The 21,723-nt window shown below is 43.4% G+C and overlaps 1 protein-coding gene across 3 annotated transcripts; it reads right to left on the bottom strand.

Moving 5' to 3' along the window:
* Positions 1-97: 97 nt before the first annotated feature.
* LOC110717587 (ankyrin repeat-containing protein At5g02620-like) lies at positions 98-4,418 on the bottom strand. Of its 3 annotated transcripts, none has more exons than XM_021896328.1 (4): positions 3,750-4,418; positions 2,960-3,639; positions 1,442-1,851; positions 98-1,198 (listed from the first exon to the last, which is right to left on the bottom strand). In XM_021896328.1, exons 2-4 carry the CDS (start codon positions 3,504-3,506, stop codon positions 335-337), a joined length of 1,821 nt encoding a protein of 606 aa, XP_021752020.1. In that variant the 5' UTR covers positions 3,507-3,639; positions 3,750-4,418; the 3' UTR covers positions 98-334. The 3 variants fall into 3 exon arrangements, with proteins under 3 accessions (XP_021752020.1, XP_021752018.1, XP_021752021.1); XM_021896326.1 differs by having other exon boundaries at positions 2,960-3,589; positions 3,750-4,417; XM_021896329.1 differs by having other exon boundaries at positions 2,960-3,547; positions 3,750-4,417.
* Between the last annotated feature and the right edge of the window lie 17,305 nt (positions 4,419-21,723).

Below are 21,723 nucleotides of genomic sequence, written 5' to 3'. Positions count from 1 at the left end.
TGCACTCTGGTGTTGTTTACTAGTCTTTACACATCTTTATCTTACAGCAGCTGCTGTAAAAACTGAAATTTGACCAATTGAAATCCAGAACTGTAACTGGTTCACCAAATATTAAGAATATATTGACAATAAGTGCCATCATAGAGATGACCAGCAATAGGTTTAATTGCATTAGAGAGATTACATTACAGCTAGAAAATTGATCCACCGCCTGTCCTGAAAGACGGTCCTTGTCAGGCTAATGGCATGGATCATTTCTTAATACAAGGCAATCAGGCATAATTATACAAAATTATACATAGCTATTTTTACTGGATTTGAACTTCTGAATTTATTAAAGTACATACATTTTCTTATACTCGGTACTCAAGAATTCTGGATCTGATTCAGCCACTGACATAGAATAGGAATGTGACTTGCTCTCAGCTTTCTTTAACCGTCTGGATTTTGAATCACTCAACCTATGCACAATCACACAGTAGAACATGGAGCCAAGGATTGGGATCATAATCACAGCTCCGATGACTGTTGCCCATATAGCAAGCCACTTATTATGCCGGCCAACCACCACATAAGAGAGAGCAATGAATGCAACTGAGATGCAGACACAAGCCACCCACATTAGTTTGTTTATCACAAACATTAGCTGCCGTTTTGCTTTCTGCTCAATGACAACCACAGATGTCTGGACTACAACAACAGCAAGTGAGATGAACAATGCCACACTGTCAAACACAAAGAATATAATGAATGCCTTATTATTGGCGATATAAGCTTGACCAACAGATTTCCCGGGCTCCTTTTCCTCCAGATATTGGCCAGGAACTTGGAAAATAGCCGCAAAAGCAACAGTTGCTATGAGAACAGCGACAACCGTAGCATTGTTTATCGCATTGTTCAAACCGTTGGTATGGAGTTTCTTGAGCTTTTTTGCAATCTTTTGGACCCTAACATCAGTTTGATGGGTTTGTTGCAGCTGCGACTTCACGTTGTGTTTGATGTCACTCACAGTTTGCTTAAGTTGCTTCTCTGTGCTTGGAGGCTTCCCAAGTTCTTTTGCGCTGAGTGCTCCAGCCTCTCTTAACACTGTAACTAGCTCTGGTGGTCCAATTTTTTCAGCAATATCAAGCACAGTCTCCCCTGCTTTATTGATTGCATTGATGTTTATGCCTTCAAACTGTAGAAGGCAACAGACAATCTGCAATTTTAAATGAAAAAATTAGTTCACATATTTGAGGCTGTTCAGTCCAGACCTTATAGAACTCAGGTATCACCTAAGATGCAACCCAATCCAGACGCATCACTTGGTACATGATCACACAAATCGACACAACCATGTTATGACTCTGCCTATATTCCATGTTGATAACAATGACAAACTTTTAGTTAGGAAGTCAGGAACTACTGTGGGAGATGGGAATTGTAAGGATGAAGAAATAACCTGGGCACGACCCTTCTTTGCTGCAATGTGTAAAGCTGTGTTTCCCTTGTTATCTTCTAGACTCAAGATGGAAGGATCAGGTTTAAGCAATTCAATTACAATGTCTTGATTTTGGCCTTTCACGGCCATATGAAGTGCTGCTTGACCCTTTCTATCAGCCCTGAAGCCAATACTTGGATCCTTTTGTAAAAGGGCCTTGACCACTTCCAAATATCCCATTCTTGCAGCAGAATGGAGGACTGTTTTACCATTATTTCTGGCTATTTTAGCAAGGTTTGAGTCAGTTTCTAAGAGAAGATTAACGACATCAATATTTCCTTGAGTAGCAGCTGTGTGTAATGCTGTTGTGTTAGATGGATCGGTTGTCATGGCCAAGTTTGGGAACGTACTGAGAAGTTCCTTAAGCACCTCTGCATAATTAACAGCCGCATCAGAGCACTAACCAAACATTCAATATGTTTTTTTTTTTGGCGGAGATGAGAATCAATCCCAGGATCCCCTGGTATCGGGAAGGAAGTTCTAACCACTTGAGCTATCCCTCACTCTCACCAAACATTCAATATGTAATTCAACTACTGCACCATGTCACAAGCAATCATCAACTTGGACATCATAAGAACATATGCTTAGCAAGTACAGAACAAATTTGTCAAATCTACATAACAACAAAAATTCCAAAGGCAGACTTCATCCTCAACTCAGAAAAACCATCAACTGATTCCAGCTCAAAGGATTCATAAAAATAACAAAAAATAAAAATAAAAAACCCTAGAATTAGAACTTCATGGCATATAAGTTATAGGCCATTCAAAATTTTAATCATAGATGTTAAATCATCCCTTTCAAGTACACTTGCTAAAAGGCCCTAATTGCTGTATACCAAAGCCAAATTGCAGAACATTGACAAGGCAAATAGCTAAATAGGAATACATAGTTTAGGCATATTTGTGGATCTGCTTATACATTTTGTTTTTTCTTTCCCTTGTCCATTAATTACAACAAGAACCAAGTATCACTATGGAGCCATCTAAATGTACAAAGCATCACACCAGAACACTTGACACTAATTAGTCAAAACTAGTAAAGGGATCATTTCCACAATAAAAATTTCTAATTTATTTATGCTACAACTGCTACCCCCTACTAGCCTTTTGAAGCTGCTGTCCAAATTAATCAATCAAAGCCTTAATCCCATAAGTGAGGTCGGCTACATGACCGAAAGTGATTATTCCGTGTAGTCATCGGCCTACTGTCCAAGCATACTTTAATTAAAAGTATCATAAGAGACAGAACGACAATTTCAGTTGATAAGGATGCTGGCCAGTAAATACAAGATTACAAGTATATAGTAATCACAAAACAAGGTTGAATAACATGTTAAAAAGGAAAAACACACTTTGACATGGTTAATAACTCGATGGACATACAACAACACAAGTCATAGCCAAACCAAAGCATTACTGCTGAGTATGAACTTATACAAGAACAATGTTTCGCCAAAGCAATTGAAATCCTTACCAATATGACCTTGTCTGGCAGCAATATGAAAAGGGTCATAACCACTCCTAGCCCCTATTGATGCTGTGTCCAAGTCCAAATGCTTCAAAAATTCGGCAACCACCATAGCATGCCCATTCTCAGCAGCAACATAAAGAGGAGTTTCTCCTTCTTGATTTTGCTTACAAAGCATCTTCCTACAATCACTAGTCTCACAATTTTGAAACATCTCTTTGATTTTACCCAAATTACCAGCTCTAGCAAACAAATGAAGGGGCGAATCGCCTCGTTTACCCGGGGATTCTTTGCTTTTCCTCTTCTCATTGCCACCAAAGCTAAATTGCCTCTCCATCTTCAAATGAAAACTCTTCTGTTTCTCCAACAACCCACGAAAACTCTTCTGTTTCTCCATTATATCGCCTCGAAAACTCCCATTTTTCTCCATAGTTTTGCCAGAACTCTCAGATTTCTCCCCAACATTACGAAAGCTTACTTGTTTCTCTATCACCCGTCTCATACTCGGCTGTTTCTCCATTGTTTTACCTCCCATATTCCCCACTTTCTCCATAATTAAGCTCCAATTTTGTTCCTAAAATACTCCCTTGTAATCTGGTCAAAAACCCCAATTTCAATTTTTTAAGAATTCATCTCCTATCAAATTGAAAAGTGCCCATTTCAGATATCAAATCATACTGAAAAAACTGGCAATCAAATTTGCAGAAACTCAAATTCAACAAAATCCCAGAAAAGCCCACAATTTCAATAATCAATTACAAAATTCAAATTATTGTATCAAGAAGAAAAATCTCACCTTTCAGCTCAAACAGTCAAGGAAAAAGCAATCACCAAACCCAGAATTTCAGTCAAAATATAGCGCAGTTAGGCAGAGACCAAAATCGTCCTGTTGAAATTGATGCTGAAAAATCAAGCTAACAATTATATCTACTACTCTCAATTAATAGAATTAAATTAAAGTACGAAATTTAATTAGGAAAATTATTACTACTACGTTTATGAATACTGAATACATGATTTAATTTGTTTGAGAGGTGACAGTTTTTGTAGTGTAGTGTTGCTCCCACATGCTTTTTCTTTTTTGATTATGTGACAAAATTGATGATGGATTCCGTTATGTATTTATATTTTTCTATTACTCCATACTAAAATGTCTAAAATTGGGTTGTTTACATTGTTTCATATAAAAATAAAAAAATTGGGTTGTCTACATAATTTAGTAATTTCCTAGTCTCTCTGTGTTTTTTATTATATACTAGATTTAAGATTGTGCGGAATTTCAGGTGATTTATTAAAATAAGATGTTAGTGGGATAGATAAGGTAAATATTTTATTGAAAAATAAAGTGGTGTAAAAGGGAGTGGGGTTTATTGAAAAAGTGATAAATGATAAAGTAAGAAAGAATGGTGACATTAGTGGGTTAAAGATATATTATTAAATTGCAAGAGATTTCCAAAAATGAAACTCTAGCTTATAAAAAAACGGACTAAAATAATAACTCTAGCTTATAAAAAAAGGAAAAACGGCCTATTCATAGTAATCCAACCTTTTGATTGTTCAAGATTAATCCAACCATTAGGGGGTATTGTCTCCTGATGAACTTAATTTACTGGTTTCCTAAACAACAGGTCACTTTTATATAAATTTTCTTTATAATTAAATATAAAATAAATTAATTAACTGAAAACATTAATAAATAAACACACTATCTTTCTTTCGCGACCACCACCCTAGCCGTGCCACCACTGCCTTCACCAAAACCACCACCCATGCCAACACCAAACACCCCCTCTCAACATTAAAATAAATTACCACCACAAATGACAAATCACCATATCCACTGAAGGGTACTTTGATTATTCCGTTGAAGCCTTCTTGTGAGCTTCCTCTCCTCCATTGAAATAGCTTTTAAGAAGAAGGAAACGTACAGTTGTGGCCGGAGGAGGATCCGGGCATCGGCGGGGGAGGTCGGTGACAGAAAACATGCCCGAAACAACCTAAGCATTGAAGTACCATGATTTGATTGGTACAGTTCTCGAAGCTGACCGCAACTCAAATGATTTGATTGGTCTTGTTCTTTGAGGACTGATACATGAGTTAATTAAAGGGTGGTTGTTGCAATTTTCGAGTTGGAGGAAGCGGATAGGAGAGGGGTTGAGGTGGGTTATGGCGATGGTGATAGGTTGGAGGTTTAAGGTGATGGGTTGGAGGATTGGAGGTTTCAATGGTGAAGGTGGGGTTAATGGACGGGGTTAGTGGTGGCCATGGAAGTGGCGGTGGTAGTTAGCCATGAGAGGGTAGGAGAGAGAAAGGAGCAGGATGGGGAGGTGGGAGAAAGAAGAAGGAGGTTTTTTTAAAAAAAAAAATTAATTTTAATTTAAAAATCAAAAGATTAATTTAAATTAAAATCAAAAGTAAAAAATATTAAAAGCAATTACAAATCGACACTTGGATAGGTGACCTGTTGCAATGGGTTGATGACCTGATGGGGTTGATACGAGAGAAAGGATATAAAAAGTTGGATTATTATGAAATAATCGAAAAGTTGGATTATTCGGGATAACCAGCAAAAGGTTGGATTGTTCTAGACAATTTTTCTTAAAAAATCGGAGGAGTATTTCACAAAAGGTTGGATTGGAGTATTTCACAAAGTATTGGGTGGCCTCACCCAAATATTTCATACGGCAACAATATATCCTTCCCTGCTACAGTGCTACTACTCTCTCCTTCACCTTGAATTCCTCACTCTCTCTCATCTCTCCTTTTATAGTAGTTGCTGTTTGGGTCCAATTTAGTCAAAATTGGGCCTGAGCACTAAATGATCCAATTAAAAGCCCAAGGTCAAGGTTCAACTCTCCAATTGCTCAAAAGTCAAAAGTCAGCCCACAAAGTAAGCCAATTGGGCTAAAGCCCAACCTCTCCAAATATGATGAGGTATAAAAGCCCTCATATTAACACATTCAAGAGGACATCTCATAACATCACATACGAGATCAACGAGATCAGACACAACAACAGACACAACATCACATGCATTATCTCATACACGGATTATTCCAACTCATATGCTCATTCTTGCATTGAGAAATACTCCACAAAAGCCTCAAGCTACAAACTCTCTTGCATAGTGTCTTCCTTTTTACACATTGTACTGACTTTAGCATCGGAGGGGCCTTCCTCGGAAACACCCCCGAGGCTAGTTTACGTGTGTTCACTGTGCAGGAAACCTTCGGCCCAACACAGCTTGGATCGAATCCAGTCTTCTCCATTTTAGTGGACCTTCGGCAAGGTCCCATTGTTTTCAACCGAAACAATTTGGCGCCGTCTGTGGGGAAGACTTTCAAAAATCTTTAAGCCAAATTCCTAACCAAGATCATCTTGCAATTATCTTAGCAGCCATGGCTAAGAACCGCAAGAGCAAAAGCCTCCGTCAAGGAGCGGGCGAAAAGCCTAAAACCCCTACACCATCGCCCTCGCCGGACCGGAACTCTCCCAAGGGTGCCGGCTCGGGGGGAGGATCACACAAGGAGGATTCCCTATCTCCTATAATGCATGACTCTCAATATAGGCCGGACCACTCTCGGTCTAGCAGGGGTCAGTCTGATCATAGGACATATTCAGTGTCCCAAAGCCAACCATCGGCTGCACGGCCTCATTACCACACTCGGCCGGGGACCCCTTTGACGGGGCCCAGTTCGGAAGAGGTGGCAAGAGCGCTGGCAGTACTCATGGAGGCAATGAGGGCACAGAATATGCCACCGCCTCGTGATCGAACTCCTCCGCATACCCGGCATCAGCGGAGGAAGTTAGACCATGACGGTGGGAAGCTTCCTTCCTTCCGGGAACTGGAAGAGTGGGAGGAGGATTCTTGGAAAAATGAAAAACAGAGGAAGAAGAACTCTCAATTATTTAAAGGATCCTCATCCTCAAGACCAGCAGCGCATAAGAGCAGCAGCTCAGCTTCTCGGCCAGAATCTGCTCGCCGGGAACCTGAGACTGCTCGCAGAAGCGTCCTTGACCGACTCGGCGGCCAGGAACCGAGCGTGCGTAGTCGCCTCACGTTCCCTGCAGCCGAGGCCCAGACTTCCCAGCCAGGGACGAAAACCACTCCTACCTCTCTGAGAGGGCGGAGCGCGGTCCCTTCGGCCAGGAACAAGGGCAAGGCCATTATGCTTCCCGCTAGTTCACCATTCGAGCAATGGATACTAGAAGAGCGCGTACCCACGGTTAAAATACCGTCGCATATCACATATGACGGGACCACGGATCCGAAGGACCACGTGGCCTCGTATGAGACTCATATGCATCTTTGCCCCAGATCCGAGGCGACTTGGTGCAAATATTTCCCAACCACTCTCAAGGGGGTCGCGCAAGCGTGGATCTCCAAGGGAGTAAGGCAAGGCTCCATAACAGGTTGGGATGATCTGTCCTCCAAGTTCAGAAGCAAGTTTTCCACGGCAAACCGCCGAGAGAAGACTACCGCAGAGCTCATGGGTCTGCAACAGGGGGAAACTGAAAGCCTCCGAGACTACCTGACCCGTTTCAGTAACGAGTCATCAAGCGTCTCTCAGCTGGACCAGGGGCTAGCTGTTTTTGCAATGCAGAATGGCCTTCAGCCAGGAAAATTCCTAGACTTCATGGTCATGCATACCCCGCAGACCTTGGAGGAAGCTCTTAGTGCTTCGGATAAGTTCATCCGAGCCGAAGAATGGAATAAAGCAAAAACCCAACCTCAATCCGGGGGAGGGAAACAGAGGCAAATACCCTTGTCTGAAGGCCAAGGCCATAAGGCAAAGGGAAAATCAAAGGCCTCGGAGCCATCTTCGGCCAGCGACCTAAAGAAGGACAGGTTTGCCTCATACACAGGCAGATACGAGTCCTACACTCCGCTCTCTCTTCCACGCGCCAAAATTTACAGTGTGACGAAGGAGGAGCAGAGTTACCGAAAGCCGAGACCACTCCCAGAGTGGTATCAGCGAAAAAATAAAAATCAGTGGTGTGAGTTCCACGAGTCTTCGGGCCACAACACTGAAGAGTGTATCCAGCTGAAGGACCAGATAGAAGACATGGTCCGGAAGGGATACTTGAAAAAATACATCGCGGATCACCGCGAGAAAAAAGAATCCGAAAGGTTAGCAAAGGACCCTCGGCAGGACCTTGATTTCCCTCGGAAAAACAGTAAAAAACCGGAGGGGAAATTCCCTCCGATCAATGTTATCTCGGGAGGAATATACTCTCGGAGGGAGCACAAGCGTCACCTTAGAGCTTTGACTCACCAGGTGAACAACGCTGACATTCAATCTCCCCAGTCGCCGGTGCCGAACATGACGTTCACAGCCGCCGACTGCCGGGGGATTACGTTCCCTCACGAGGATCCGTTGGTGATCATCGCCACGGTGGCCAACCACGACGTCAGTAAGGTCCTTGTTGACGGTGGCAGCGGAGCAAACATTCTGTTCCGAAAGGCCTACAACCAAATTAAGCTGAAGCCCAAGCACCTTACGCCGGTACCCTATCCGGTATCCGGGTTCAATGGGGCTTCAACTTATCCAGATGGGAAGGTGACACTTCCTGTCACCATCGGTTGCGATGAGGCAGCCCGGAACGTCATGATTGAGTTTTTGGTCATCGACGCTCCTTCAGTGTACAACGTGATTTTGGGGAGACCCATAATTCACGAGATCCAAGGGGTCGTCTCAACTTATCATCAGCTGATGATTTACGTCTCAGACGCCGGCTTCCCCGAAAGGATACAGGGCAACCAGAAGGACGCCCGAAGGTGCAACTACCTCAAGCCATCCAGTAGTCGCCCAGATAACGACAAGGATGAGGAGGAGAAAGAAAAAGAAAGAGAGCCAAGCACAAAAAAGCCGAAAGGCCTAAGTGCTTCGGCCCAAGGATCAGTGCCCAGAGAAAAAGGTCCCGAAAGGGAAAAGGTTGACTCTTCATCTGAGCCGAAAGACTCAGAGAGCCAGCCGAAGAACACAAAGACTGGGACACCTGCTGACATTGGCAGCAGACCAGATTCTGAAGAGTCCAGTCCATCGGCAATGGACATGGACCAACGGACTGAAACAGTTGAGTTGGCCGAAGGAGATGCTGAGAAATGTGTAACAATCGGGATGGACCTTGATCCTGACACCCGTTGTGAACTTATTCAGCTCCTTCGGGATAACAGAGATGTGTTTGCTTTCTCGGCAGCTGATATGCCCGGGATAAGTTCAGACCTCATCTCCCACAAGCTTAATGTTGACCCAGCGTGTCGACCAGTTAAGCAAAAGAAGCGGAATTACTCCGCCAATAAGAACCGAGACATCGCAGCCGAAGTCAAAAAATTATTGGAGGCAGGATTCATTGAACCTTGCCAATATCCGGAATGGCTGGCAAATGTGGTGATGGTTCAGAAGCCCAATGGTACCTGGAGGATGTGCGTTGACTTCACGGACCTAAATAAGGCTTGCCCAAAGGATTTCTATCCCTTGCCAAGAATCGATCAGCTAGTCGATTCGACAAGTGGCCATGCCTTGCTTAGTTTCATGGACGCATTCTCAGGGTATCATCAGATCTTCATGCACCCCGACGATCGAGCAAAGACAGCATTCGTCACGAACGCTGGGGTGTATAATTACAAAATGATGCCCTTCGGATTGAAAAATGCGGGGGCAACCTATCAAAGGCTGGTGGATCAAGTTTTCGCCGATCAAAAGGGCCGAAACATGGAAGTCTATGTTGACGATTCAATCGTCAAAAGCAAAAAACTAGAGGACCATGTAAAGGACCTGGCTGAAACTTTCGCCACCTTGAGAAAGCATCAAATGAAGCTGAATCCGAAGAAGTGTGTCTTCGGCGTGAAGTCAGGGAAATTCCTGGGTTTCATGGTCAGCAAAAGGGGGATTGATGCCAATCCCTCTAAAGTCAAAGCGGCGCTCGACCTTCCTGAGCCGAAAACGAAGAGGGATGTTCAGCGGCTCACCGGAAGAATGGCAGCCCTTTCGAGGTTCATTTCTAGAGCTTCGGATAAGGGGTTACCCTTCTTCAAAGCCCTGAAACTCCCGAAAACAAAAGAGCTTGTTTGGGAGGAAGAGCAAAAAGATGCCTTTCAACAGCTTCGGGAGCATCTGGCTCAACTCCCAACGCTGGCTAGCCCAGTTGAAGGAGAAACTCTATACCTATATGTGGCCGTTAGCCCAGCCACCATCAGCGCAGTATTGCTGAGGGAAGAGAGTAAGAGTCAGCAACCGATTTATTTCGTCAGTCATACACTGACGGATGCCTAGACCCGCTATCCTCTACTCGAGAAAGTTGCTTTCGCGGTAGTGGTAGCTGCTCGGAAGCTGAGGCCCTATTTTGATTGCCATCAGATAGTGGTCTTAACTGATCAGCCGTTGGAAAAAGTTCTTGGCAAGGTTGAAAAATCCGGTAGACTAGCCAAGTGGGCTTTTGAGCTCACCGAATTCAGCATCAGCTACCGTCCGAGGGCTGCCATCAAGGCTCAAGCCCTGGCGGATTTCTTGGCCGAATGCTCATACCAAGAAGTGCTGGATAGTGACAAGAAAGTCTGGACCATGTTTACGGATGGGTCTTCCACCGAAAACGGTTCGGGGGCAGGAGTAGTGATAACTTCTCCCGAAGGCAAATCCTTTGAGTATGCACTAAAATTTTCTTTTAAGGCCTCGAACAATGAAGCCGAATATGAGGCAGCAATCGCCGGCCTACAATTGTGCATCTCCTTGGAAGCCGATCATGTCTGCTTAAAAACAGACTCTCAGCTAGTTGCATATCAGATCAGTGGCAGCTATGAGGCCAAAGAGCCCTCCATGATAGCTTATCTTGCCAAGATCAAATCAGTCATTGCAGAGCTGAAAACTTTTGAGGTTCAGCTGATCCCAAGGGGTCAGAATACTCAGGCCGATGCACTCTCCAAACTTGCTAGTTCATCTTTTACCGAGCTGAACAGGTCTGTATATGTAGAAGTGCGTCGAGTAAGAAGTGTCGACGAAGCACCTGAAGTGTGCTGCGCCGACCCAGAGCCTAGTTGGATGGAACCCATTTTAGCTTTTAAGCTTCGGGGAGAAACTCCTGAGGACAAAGCTTTGGCCTCCAAAATGAAGAGAACCAGCTCTAGGTTCATTGTCTTCAAGGGGGAACTTCTGAAAAAGTCCTTCTCAGCCCCATTGCTGAAATGCGTGGGACCAACAGATGCAGATTATATCCTGCGGGAGATTCACCTCGGCATCTGTGGGAACCACATTGGGGGAAGAACCTTAGCCCACAAGGCATTGAGGGCCGGATATTACTGGCCCACCATGATCGCAGATGCTAAGGAGCTGGTTCGGAAATGCGAAAAATGTCAAAAATATGCTCCAGTTATCCATCAGCCAGCAAGGGATCTTCAGCCGATCCTTAATCCACTCCCGTTTGCCCAATGGGGACTGGATATACTGGGACCATTTCCAGAGGCTGTGTACCAGAAAAAATGGCTGATAGTTGGTGTCGACTACTTCAGTAAATGGATCGAGGCCGAAGCAGCCTCGAACATTACAGAGCAAACTGTCAGAAAATTTATCTGGCAGAATATCATCACTCGCTTTGGCATCCCGAGAGTATTTGTTTTCGATCATGGGAGGCAATTTGACAACTTACCGCTGAAGCGATATACAGATCAGTTCGGCATAAAACTGGCATTTTCAGCGGTATGCCACCCGCAGAGTAACGGACAAGCCGAAGCAGCAAATAAACAGATCTTAAGTGCCCTCAAGAAGAGGGTGGAAGATCAAAAGTCCAAATGGCTAGAGGAGCTCCCTGGAACCCTTTGGTCCCTTCGGACAACTGAAAAAGAGGCAACGGGCCACTCACCTTTTGAACTGGTGTATGGTGCCGAAGCCGTCCTTCCAGTGGAAATTGGCTCTGAGAGCCTTCGAGTGCACCATTTCTCGGCTGAGAATGAGCGACTGATGAGGGAATCTCTCGACTTCCTCGACGAAGTAAGAGACTCAGCTCGAGATAAAATGGCGGCCTATAAGCAGAGAGTCAGCAAATTTTATAACCGAAGGGTCCATGCAAGGCCTCTCAAAATTGGGGATCTTGTCCTTCGGAATGCTGCTGCAGTTCAGAAAGGCCGAATCCATGGGAAGCTCTCAGCTACATGGGAGGGACCTTATGAAATTTATGATGAGCTTCAGCCAGGGACATACCGACTTCGGCAGTTGGATGGAACTGAGTTGAAGAATCACTGGAATGCTGATGTACTGAAAAAATACCATGTGTAAACCCTTCGGGGCAGAACAATCTTTGTAAGTACATTTTGAACTAATGACAGGCCTTGGAGCCGCCATTTATATAAAATTTACAACTGTTTATCCTTTCAAAATTTTCTTTGTTCTATCAACTCTTTGAGGGTTTTTTATTCAGCCTCGTCTGAAGCCTTCGCCTTCGGGTAACTGGGTTTCAGATTGCTGACAAAACCTGTCTTTTTAAAGAACACCGGTCTTTCAGCTGAAGTCAAACTTCAGTAAGACTTGTTCTCCAAAGACATGAGTCCATGGACAATTCTGGGATATTGCCTTAACTGAGCCTTGTATCCCAGAGAGCCATTATCCGAAACATTGCCTTAAGTTGGCCCTGTGTTTCGGGTATCCATTTTTCAAAGATAGCCAGAAAATCAAGGATAACAGCAACAGTTGAAAATTTTTAAATCAGCCTCGTCTGAAACCTTCGCCTTCGGGTAACTGGGTTTCAGATGGCTTACAAAACTCATGTCTTTTTAAAGAACACTGGTCTTTCAGCTGAAGTCAAACTTCAGTAAGACTTGTTCTCCAAAGACATGAGTCCATGGACAATTCTGGGATATTGCCTTAACTGAGCCTTGTATCCCAGAGAGCCATTATCCGAAACATTGCCTTAAGTTGGCCCTGTGTTTCGGGTATCCATTTTTCAAAGATAGACAGAAAATCAAGGATAACAGCCTTTTTAAATCAGCCTCGTCTGAAACCTTCGCCTTCGGGTAACTGGGTTTCAGATGGCTTACAAAACTCAGTCTTTTTAAAGAACACTGGTCTTTCAGCTGAAATCAAACATCAGTAAGACCTGTTCTCCAAAGACATGAGTCCATGGACAGTTCTGGGATATTGCCTTAACTGAGCCTTGTATCCCAGAGAGCCATTATCCGAAACATTGCCTTAAGTTGGCCCTGTGTTTCGGATATGCGTCTTCTTTAAGAACGCTGGTCTTTCAGCCGAAGTCAAATTTCAGTAAGACTTGTTCTAAAGAGGTTAGTCCCAGAAAGCTAATATCCCAAGCATTGCCTTCAGTTGGCCCTGTGTTTCGGATATCCAACTTTCAGACAATCTTCAGTAAGACTTGTATCCCAGAAGCATTGCCTTCAGTTGGCCCTGTGTTTCGGATATCCAACTTTCAGACAGTCAATCTTCAGTAAGACTTGTATCCCAGAAGCATTGCCTTAAGTTGGCCCTGTGTTTCGGATATCTATTTTGAAGAAGTTCAGAAATTGCTTATTCAACTAAAGTCATACTTCAATTTCTGTGGGGGCAAGAAGCACGCAGTGCAGCTATGTTCGGCAGAGTTGAAGAAAAGAAACAGTAAAGCATTCAAAAATAAAGCAACTGAAAAAAAAAAAATTTTTGAGCTACAAGTTCAATAATTCAGTATCGGCAGCCGCCCACAAGCGGAAAATAACAGCTGCCGAAATACGTACATAAGCAAAAAAATAAAACTGCTGTACGACAAGGCAAGCTGAAGCAAAAAACAAGGCAAAAAACTCAGAAAGCGGCAAGTCTAAAGTTAAGCACATGACGAACCGCAAGATTCTGAAGACGACTGCCCGAGTTCCTATGCTTCAGCCGGGGGATCAGACTGATCAGCGTTGAGTCCCATGGTGGCCTCAGCCCCAGCAGCCGAAGAGGCGGGCTTTGCATTTTGCCGAGCCTCCCTTTCCCTCTGCTCAGCTTCCAACTCCAGTCTTTCAGCTTCCTCTTCGGCTTCCTCAGCCTTAAGAATTTCAGCTTCAGCTGGAGTTGCATACTTCATGTGAGGGTCTTCGGGATTCTGGACCCACTCAGCACATTTAGACCAGTCCAGCTTCGGCTCAGCATGAAGGCAGAGTCTTCGGCATACTCGGAATCCGTTTCTGAAACCCATCTCATATTCCTCTTGGGTATAAACACGGACCTTGAGTGAAGCCTCAGCATCAGCCAGCTTCTTCTGGGTCTCCTCCAAGTCTTCCTTGGATTTCTTCAGCTGTTCAGCGACTTTGGAGGAGGAACCCTTCAGCTCATTCAGCTCTTGCTGAATTTGGAAAGCCTTTGTCTGAGCTTGGGCCACTTCAAATTTCTGGATCAGCAGTTGATCCTCAGCCTCTTGGAATTTAGCTCTTTGAGCTTCAGCAGCAGCAGCAGCCTCTGAGAGTTGGACGTCTTTGGCCAAGAGCAACTCTTCAGCAGCCATTCGGCTGGCTTCAAGAGCCTCTAGACGCTGCTGCACTTCAGCTTGTGCAGCAGTTCCTTCTTGAATTCGGCTCTCAATAGCAGCCTTGAATTTGGAGACGTCCACTCCCATATGCTCCTGGAGGAATTTTTCCCCTTCCATCAGTGGGGGAAAAACCTCCATCTCCATAGCATCGCAGAAGGTTTTCAGAGCTTCGGCAGCTTTTTTACCGTACTCCTCAACCTCCTGCTGCTTCTCTTCAGCTGCTGCTTGCTTCAGCTTAGCAAGCTTAACTTCCTCTTCAGCCACCTTCCTTTCGTGCACAGCAGCGTCTACCCTATCTTGTAGGGTATCAATCAGCTCTACAGTGAGAGTCTGATTGTGCACGAACTGAAAACAGGAAGACAAAAAAAAAATAATAAGTAATAAAAAAAAAAAATAGAGCTGAATTTCGGAGGAAATGAAGGAAAATTACCTGCATCATCAGCAGTTGGTTAGACCTGGCTGGGTCAGGAACTGATCTACTGGATTCGCCCATCCCAGCAGTGGCCTTCAGCGACCAGATCCTTGCCCTGTCTACTTCGGACATGCCAGCAAAACTGCCGAAGTAGGCTTCAGCTCCTTCTCGGTTTTGACCCCATATGAGGTCCCAGATGTGATCTGGGATTGGAATTCGGGGGGCCGAGAAACCCATTTCTCCAGAATGCAGAGTCTGGAAAGAAGGGAAGGACGACGATGGAGCTTGATTAGCTTTGGTTGTCTCAGCATCGTCCTTCTCAGAGGAGTCAAGTACTATGACCTCCTCTTCTTCAGGGGTGAGGACGAAAGCCTCAACCTCTCTTGCGATATCTGCCGTGAAGCCTTCAGCACTTGACATCACGGCATCTTTATTTCCGTGCTCAGCAGCACTCTCCTTGATTTCTTCTTGGACCCCTCCCTTAGGTTCGGGAGTCCTCTGATCCACCTCCATCTCAAGAGGTGGCGGAGGGGTCTTTTGAGGAGATTGGGGTGTTGGCTGGGGAACCCTCGGCGATCCATTGCCTTCCTCAGGTTCCCTTATTGCGACGCCGATGGTCATCGGCCTCTGCTGAAAGTCATGAGGGCCGATGATGGCCATCCTTCGGCGCCTTTTCAGAAGGGGCTGCTCGTCCATATCTGAGTCTGAAGACTCTTGTATTTGATCTTCGGGACGAACAGGAGCTTTGCCTTCTCTGTGTCTGTTACTCTCTTCAGACTGTAACAGACAGGGGGGAAGAAGAGTGTGAGTAAAAAAAAAAAAAAAAAAAAAAAAAAAAAAAAAAGAAGAAAAGAAAAAAGTTGTCTGAAAGCTCACCGAGGTTTTCAGCAAAGCCTCGTCTTCTTCAGCTGCTCTAGCTGCAGCTTCGGCTTCAGCAGCTCTGGAGGACCCTTCTCCTCCTTCACAAGCCTCAAGTACCCGTGCAACCTCTTCGGCTGTGCGGGCAGCTTCAGCTTCTTCGTTCAGCAGCTGAAACCAAGGGTCTCTCTTCTTCCACCAAGGCTTCTGCCTCTGATACAGAGCAACAGCCTCAATTTGGAAGTGGGAAGAGTCCAGATGAACTTCCCTATGCCTCGGCTCAGTGATAGACGGGGCCCGTTCAGTTACAACTCGCTCTCGGTTAACACCAAGACGAGCGTAGTTAATACCAACGTTGGTCTCGTCCCGCTCTGAAAAAAGGAAAGGGAAAAAGTTTAGCTCAAATATGTTGGCACAGCATAAAAAAGCAAAGCGAGAGAAGAAAAAGAGGTAGTTAAAAAGCCTCGGCCCCAGCCGAAGAAGCTTACCATCCTTAAACTTTCGGCTGAGGCCAACAGCTGCTAGCATATTCTCTTGGAAAACGTAATGCGTATCGGGGAGCCAAGTCTCCGGGATATGCTGCATTCGACCACTTCCCCCCGGGTTCGGCAGCTTGCCGAAGATATGTTGCTGATCCAGGTTCGGATCCGCCCCGTTATCTGCGGGGGGACCTAGACTTCCCATTTCGGGATCAGGCTCAGCTAAGTACCGGGGAGCGCTGAAGACACAAGGGTGGCCCGGATCTATGGGTGCCCTAACCCAAATCCATTGACCTCTCCAGTCCTTGTCTGAAGAGTCATTTGGCCACATGGTCAAATATTGGGGCCGGGACTCAATCCGATACCACCCAGAACCATGGCTTCCGTGCCCACTCTGAATATTTGGCACTAGCCGATGGAGCTTTCTGAAGCAGTGCAGGTTCGGCACGTATCTGAAGAACTTGCAGACCCATAAGTATGTCATCACCCTTCGGATGCTGGTGGGGGTTAGCTGACATAGGGAAATGTTGTAATGGATCAGCAAGTCTCGGACGAAAACGTCCAAAGGGAACCTCAGCCCATACTGAAGCTGTCTCGTGTACACCCCCACATACCCCGGGGGTGGACGATGGATTCTATCGGATGCTGAGGGCATTCGGCACCAATATCCATCAGCTTCAAAAATGCCGTAGTGCAACTCAATTTGCTCAGCAAATCGATATTGATCGGCGTTCTCTACCCACCATGAGTAGGGGCGGTTCTTTATCATGGCCGAAGCGACTTCGGCATTCTCCCACTCTGAAAACCCAGGGAGGATATCCCAAAGGACAGCGGGAATTTCATCGTCCCGTCCAGAAGCACTCGGCTCATCCGTTCTTTGAGGAGGAGCCGAGGAAAGGGGAGTCGCCCTAATCCCATCAGCAGGGTCAGACTCCGGCCTTCGACCATTCCAGGTCCCAATCCTATTCCTAGGATCGGGAATCGGCCTTGCTCTTCTTGGAGCATGGGCTCTACCTCTAACTCCTCTTGCCATGGACTATTTCGAAGAGAAAAGTCGAAAGAAGAGGGGAAGGAGTTCGAATTCGAAGAAAAATAAACTGAAATCAAAGGAATTTACCTTAATCTGAAGCGAAATTTGCCGATTTACGAGTTCGTAGTGGCAAGTCTCAGTTTCTAAGCTCAATGCTCGGGGGAATTTGCGAAGTTTTGATACGGATTCTCGGTTTCTCTCTCGAAGAATTCTGGGTTTGTGTTGGTGAATAAGTGAGGAGAATGACGCGCCTCTGTTTATATCTCCAGGTACGGGATACGAAGAGTCTGTGCTTTAATTTCTCTTAAGTACCCACTAAGTAACCATTAAACACATGTCTTGTGATTAAACCGCCCGTTATCCGTCCAACTTCCGCAAATCATTAACCGTTGTTATCTCATTAATTACGGTTTAAATTCAAATTTTTGGATCAATTAAATCATTTACTTCCCTCCTTTTCTGAGTTAAATCAAACCCGACCCGTCATTCTTCCGAATCGGGTCTGGGGGGCAAGTTGTTTGGGTCCAATTTAGTCAAAATTGGGCCTGAGCACTAAATGATCCAATTAAAAGCCCAAGGTCAAGGTTCAACTCTCCAATTGCTCAAAAGTCAAAAGTCAGCCCACAAAGTAAGCCAATTGGGCTAAAGCCCAACCTCTCCAAATATGATGAGGTATAAAAGCCCTCATATTAACACATTCAAGAGGACATCTCATAACATCACATACGAGATCAACGAGATCAGACACAACAACAGACACAACATCACATGCATTATCTCATACACGGATTATTCCAACTCATATGCTCATTCTTGCATTGAGAAATACTCCACAAAAGCCTCAAGCTACAAACTCTCTTGCATAGTGTCTTCCTTTTTACACATTGTACTGACTTTAGCATCGGAGGGGCCTTCCTCGGAAACACCCCCGAGGCTAGTTTACGTGTGTTCACTGTGCAGGAAACCTTCGGCCCAACACAGCTTGGATCGAATCCAGTCTTCTCCATTTTAGTGGACCTTCGGCAAGGTCCCATTGTTTTCAACCGAAACAGTTGCTTTGGACATCTCAAAGCACCACCACCTCCCCCCAACCATAGTTTCTTTCTCCTCCTTCCATGGGTTTGTGGATTTTGCATATGATGGGGACATTTTGATTAATCCCGATCACAATCATCCCAACAACAACGAACAATCACAAGTTCTCCCTCTCTTTCTCTCTCATCCCGTTTAATTTATGCCGATTCCTCTTTAATACTTTACATTTTATTAAACCATGAATACTTCTTGTTATGATTCTTGTAATCGTTTTGTGAGTGGGTTCGATTCGTCTTTTTCCCAACGAATTCACTCATCTTTTTTTTTTTTTTTTTTTCAGAAATCCTCTTTTATGGGTTTCAATTTACAATAGCTTTGTAAATTTTATGGATTGCTTGTGTATTTGTGGTTTAATTTCATGTTTGTGACTTTTTTTTTTAATTTTATGAATTGCTTCTTGTTATTTCTTAAGTGGTTCAATTGCATTAATGTAAATGAATTATTACTATGTATAATCAAAGCTTTATATATTCCAATTGTTGAATAATGTGTATTATGATAACGGTTGAAATGTAATACGAAGTACCTTAAATTGTAAAGTAGTGGGTTGTTGAAGAACTATAAAATTGACGTTCCTAAAAAAAAAATAAAAAATAAAAAATAACAGAACTTTAAAGTTGACGAATTGATGATGGCGAATTTTTTTTTTTTTTAATAGATAATGGCGAGTACTTGCAGACTTGCAGTTAAGAGTGGCAACGGGTCGGATCTGGACCAGACCCGACTAGATTCATATCCAGATTCGTTTTTGTATCTTGGATTCATATACAATTCGGATCCGCCGGGTCCAAATTTGAGGGGTCCATATCTATATTCACTGGATCCTACGGATACGAGTCCAAAATGTATCTTAAACGGATCCTGTATAATTTACCTATTTTTTAACAAAAAAATCTAATTTTCAAGTAACAAACACTAAGATTAAGGTAATATAAAACCTATCCATCAATAACAAGCTAATTATTATACCCCACCTATCAAATAACAAACACAAGTAAGATTAAGGTTCATATGAATATGAAAAAAAAAAATTAAAAAAAGACATGTAGAATTGCGTGATAACTTGTGAGTAAAGGTGGGCATGGGTCGGGCTGGCCCGCGTGCGACCCGGCACGGCATGCTTTTCGATGCGACACGGCACGGCCTGGCACGGTGGTCGTCGGGCGTGTTGTGGGTCATGCCACGGACAGGGGATTGAGTTTTGAGGCACGGCCCGGCACGAGCCCGCTGCTGGCCCGCAGGCACGGCCCGCGTGCCATCGGCTATAATGTCGTTGCCTCTCTTTGTCTCAAACAACCATTAACGACTAGTTTTTCCCAAATTCCCTATAAATACCCAATTCCATTCACTTCCCACACCACAAATTCAGAATCTTCTTCTCTTAATCTCTTATATTCTCTAATAATCCTTAATCTCTTATATTCTCTAATAATTCTCTTAAATTCTCTAAATATTATTTCTTAATATTGAAAAAAATTAAAAGTTCGTAATCGTAATTAGTGAAAAGCGTTGAAGCACGGTTGCAAGATCTAAACTAATTATTAATTTATTATTGTTGTTATTGTTATTATTACAATTATTGTTACTAATTATTATTGTTGTTATTGTTATTGTTATAATTGTTGTTATTAATTATTATTATTGTTATTATTATTGTTAAAATTGTTGTTATTAATTATTATTATTGTTAATTAGTTATTATTAAAATTATTATTATAAATTATGGCATCAAACAACCCATCATCATCTAGGAGGAAGGGGAAACCCCGACTTGTCCGTGGTAGTAGTTCTAGCGAATCACCTAATCCAACGAGCCCCCAAATTTCGAGTCCGGCCATTCCAACCAATGACCCCGGTAATGTCCCCCTAGGCTTTGAACAATTTAGGCACGATGGTACTTCTGGTTTTCAACCCTACAATATGCCCGGATTTCCACCACCAAACCAATTTCCACAATTCGATCAATTCCCACCAAATTACTTAGCCAACAAACAATAAATGCCACCGGTTCTACTACTAACCAACAAATCCCCGACTCTACAAACACCCAATTTCCAAACACACATGAGGAATGTTTACCGAAAGTGAGATGGTACATATCAAAAGCCACAAAAGTGAGGTATGACGTTATTTCCTCCTAAGTAGAGACCAAACAAGAGAAAAATGTAAAACATGTTGTCATCCATTCTCGGCAAAATCCAAATCGGGGACGGAACATTTAAGTAGACACATGAGAAGTTGTGCAAAACCAGCTAGTGATCCAACCCAGCCATAAATTTCCCAATTCCATCCACACGGCTTTACCTACAACTATGAGAGGGATAGGGATGAACTAGGGAAAATGATAGTACACACCGAACAACCTTTTCTTTTCTCCGAAAGTAACCCATTTAACACTTACATTAACAAAGCTTTACAACCCCAACATAAAATAATCTCTAGGAAAATCGTTCGTTCCGCAGCCATGAAAAACTTTCTAGAGTACAAAATGCGGTTACAAGACGAATTGAGTAACCTTAACTGTAGAGTGTCTTTGACTGCCAATTCTTGGGATAGTGGTTATAAATATCACTATTTATGTGTGACTTGCCATTGGGTAGATGATCAATGGTTGTTACAAAAACGAATAATCCATTTCAAAATGTTGGAATACCCCCACACCGGTATTAACATTGCTCACCATTTAATGGAAGCAATAAATGAATACAACCTTCGAGATAAAATCATGTCTATGACATTTGACAATGCAACCGCAATGACATATACTGTTAATTATGTCAAACAAAACTTGATCGATGTAATATTAGATGGTGATGCACTTCATACTAGATGTGTTTGCCATGTTCTTAACTTGTGTGTACAGGATGGAATTAGAGCAATGGGTCCATACTATAACAAAATTAAAGAAGCTATTATGTCTATTAATAGCTCAAACATGAGATACCAAGAATGGAAGAGTTTTCTAAGATAGCAAAAGATAAGGGCAATAAAAATCAAAACCGATTGCCCAACTAGGTGGAATTCCACCTATGACATATTAACCAACGCAATTGAGTACAAGAATCCGTTGACAATTTTTTACAACCAAAAATTTCCAAACAACGCTCTATATGAGGATGATTGGAATGTGAACGATATATGCAATTTTTACAGTTATTATATAACATGACATATTGTTTTTCTTCTGTATATAATCCTTGTGCTCAAAACTTTCTTTCAAATGCATGTTTACTCGCCCAACTTTTCGCTGATCATCGCAACCAAAATGATTATGATCAGTATTTGATCTTCCAGCAATGGAAACAAAGTGGCGTAAATATTATACTAAAATTCCTTTGATTTATATTTTTGCTTCCATATTCGATACTAAGCAAAAGTATGAAAATACATTTATGTTAGTTGACATTTA

This window comes from Chenopodium quinoa, unplaced genomic scaffold, assembly GCF_001683475.1.
Source record: "Chenopodium quinoa cultivar QQ74 unplaced genomic scaffold, ASM168347v1, whole genome shotgun sequence".
NCBI lineage: Eukaryota > Viridiplantae > Streptophyta > Magnoliopsida > Caryophyllales > Amaranthaceae > Chenopodium > Chenopodium quinoa.
This window is presented reverse-complemented; position numbering and strand designations above follow the sequence as displayed.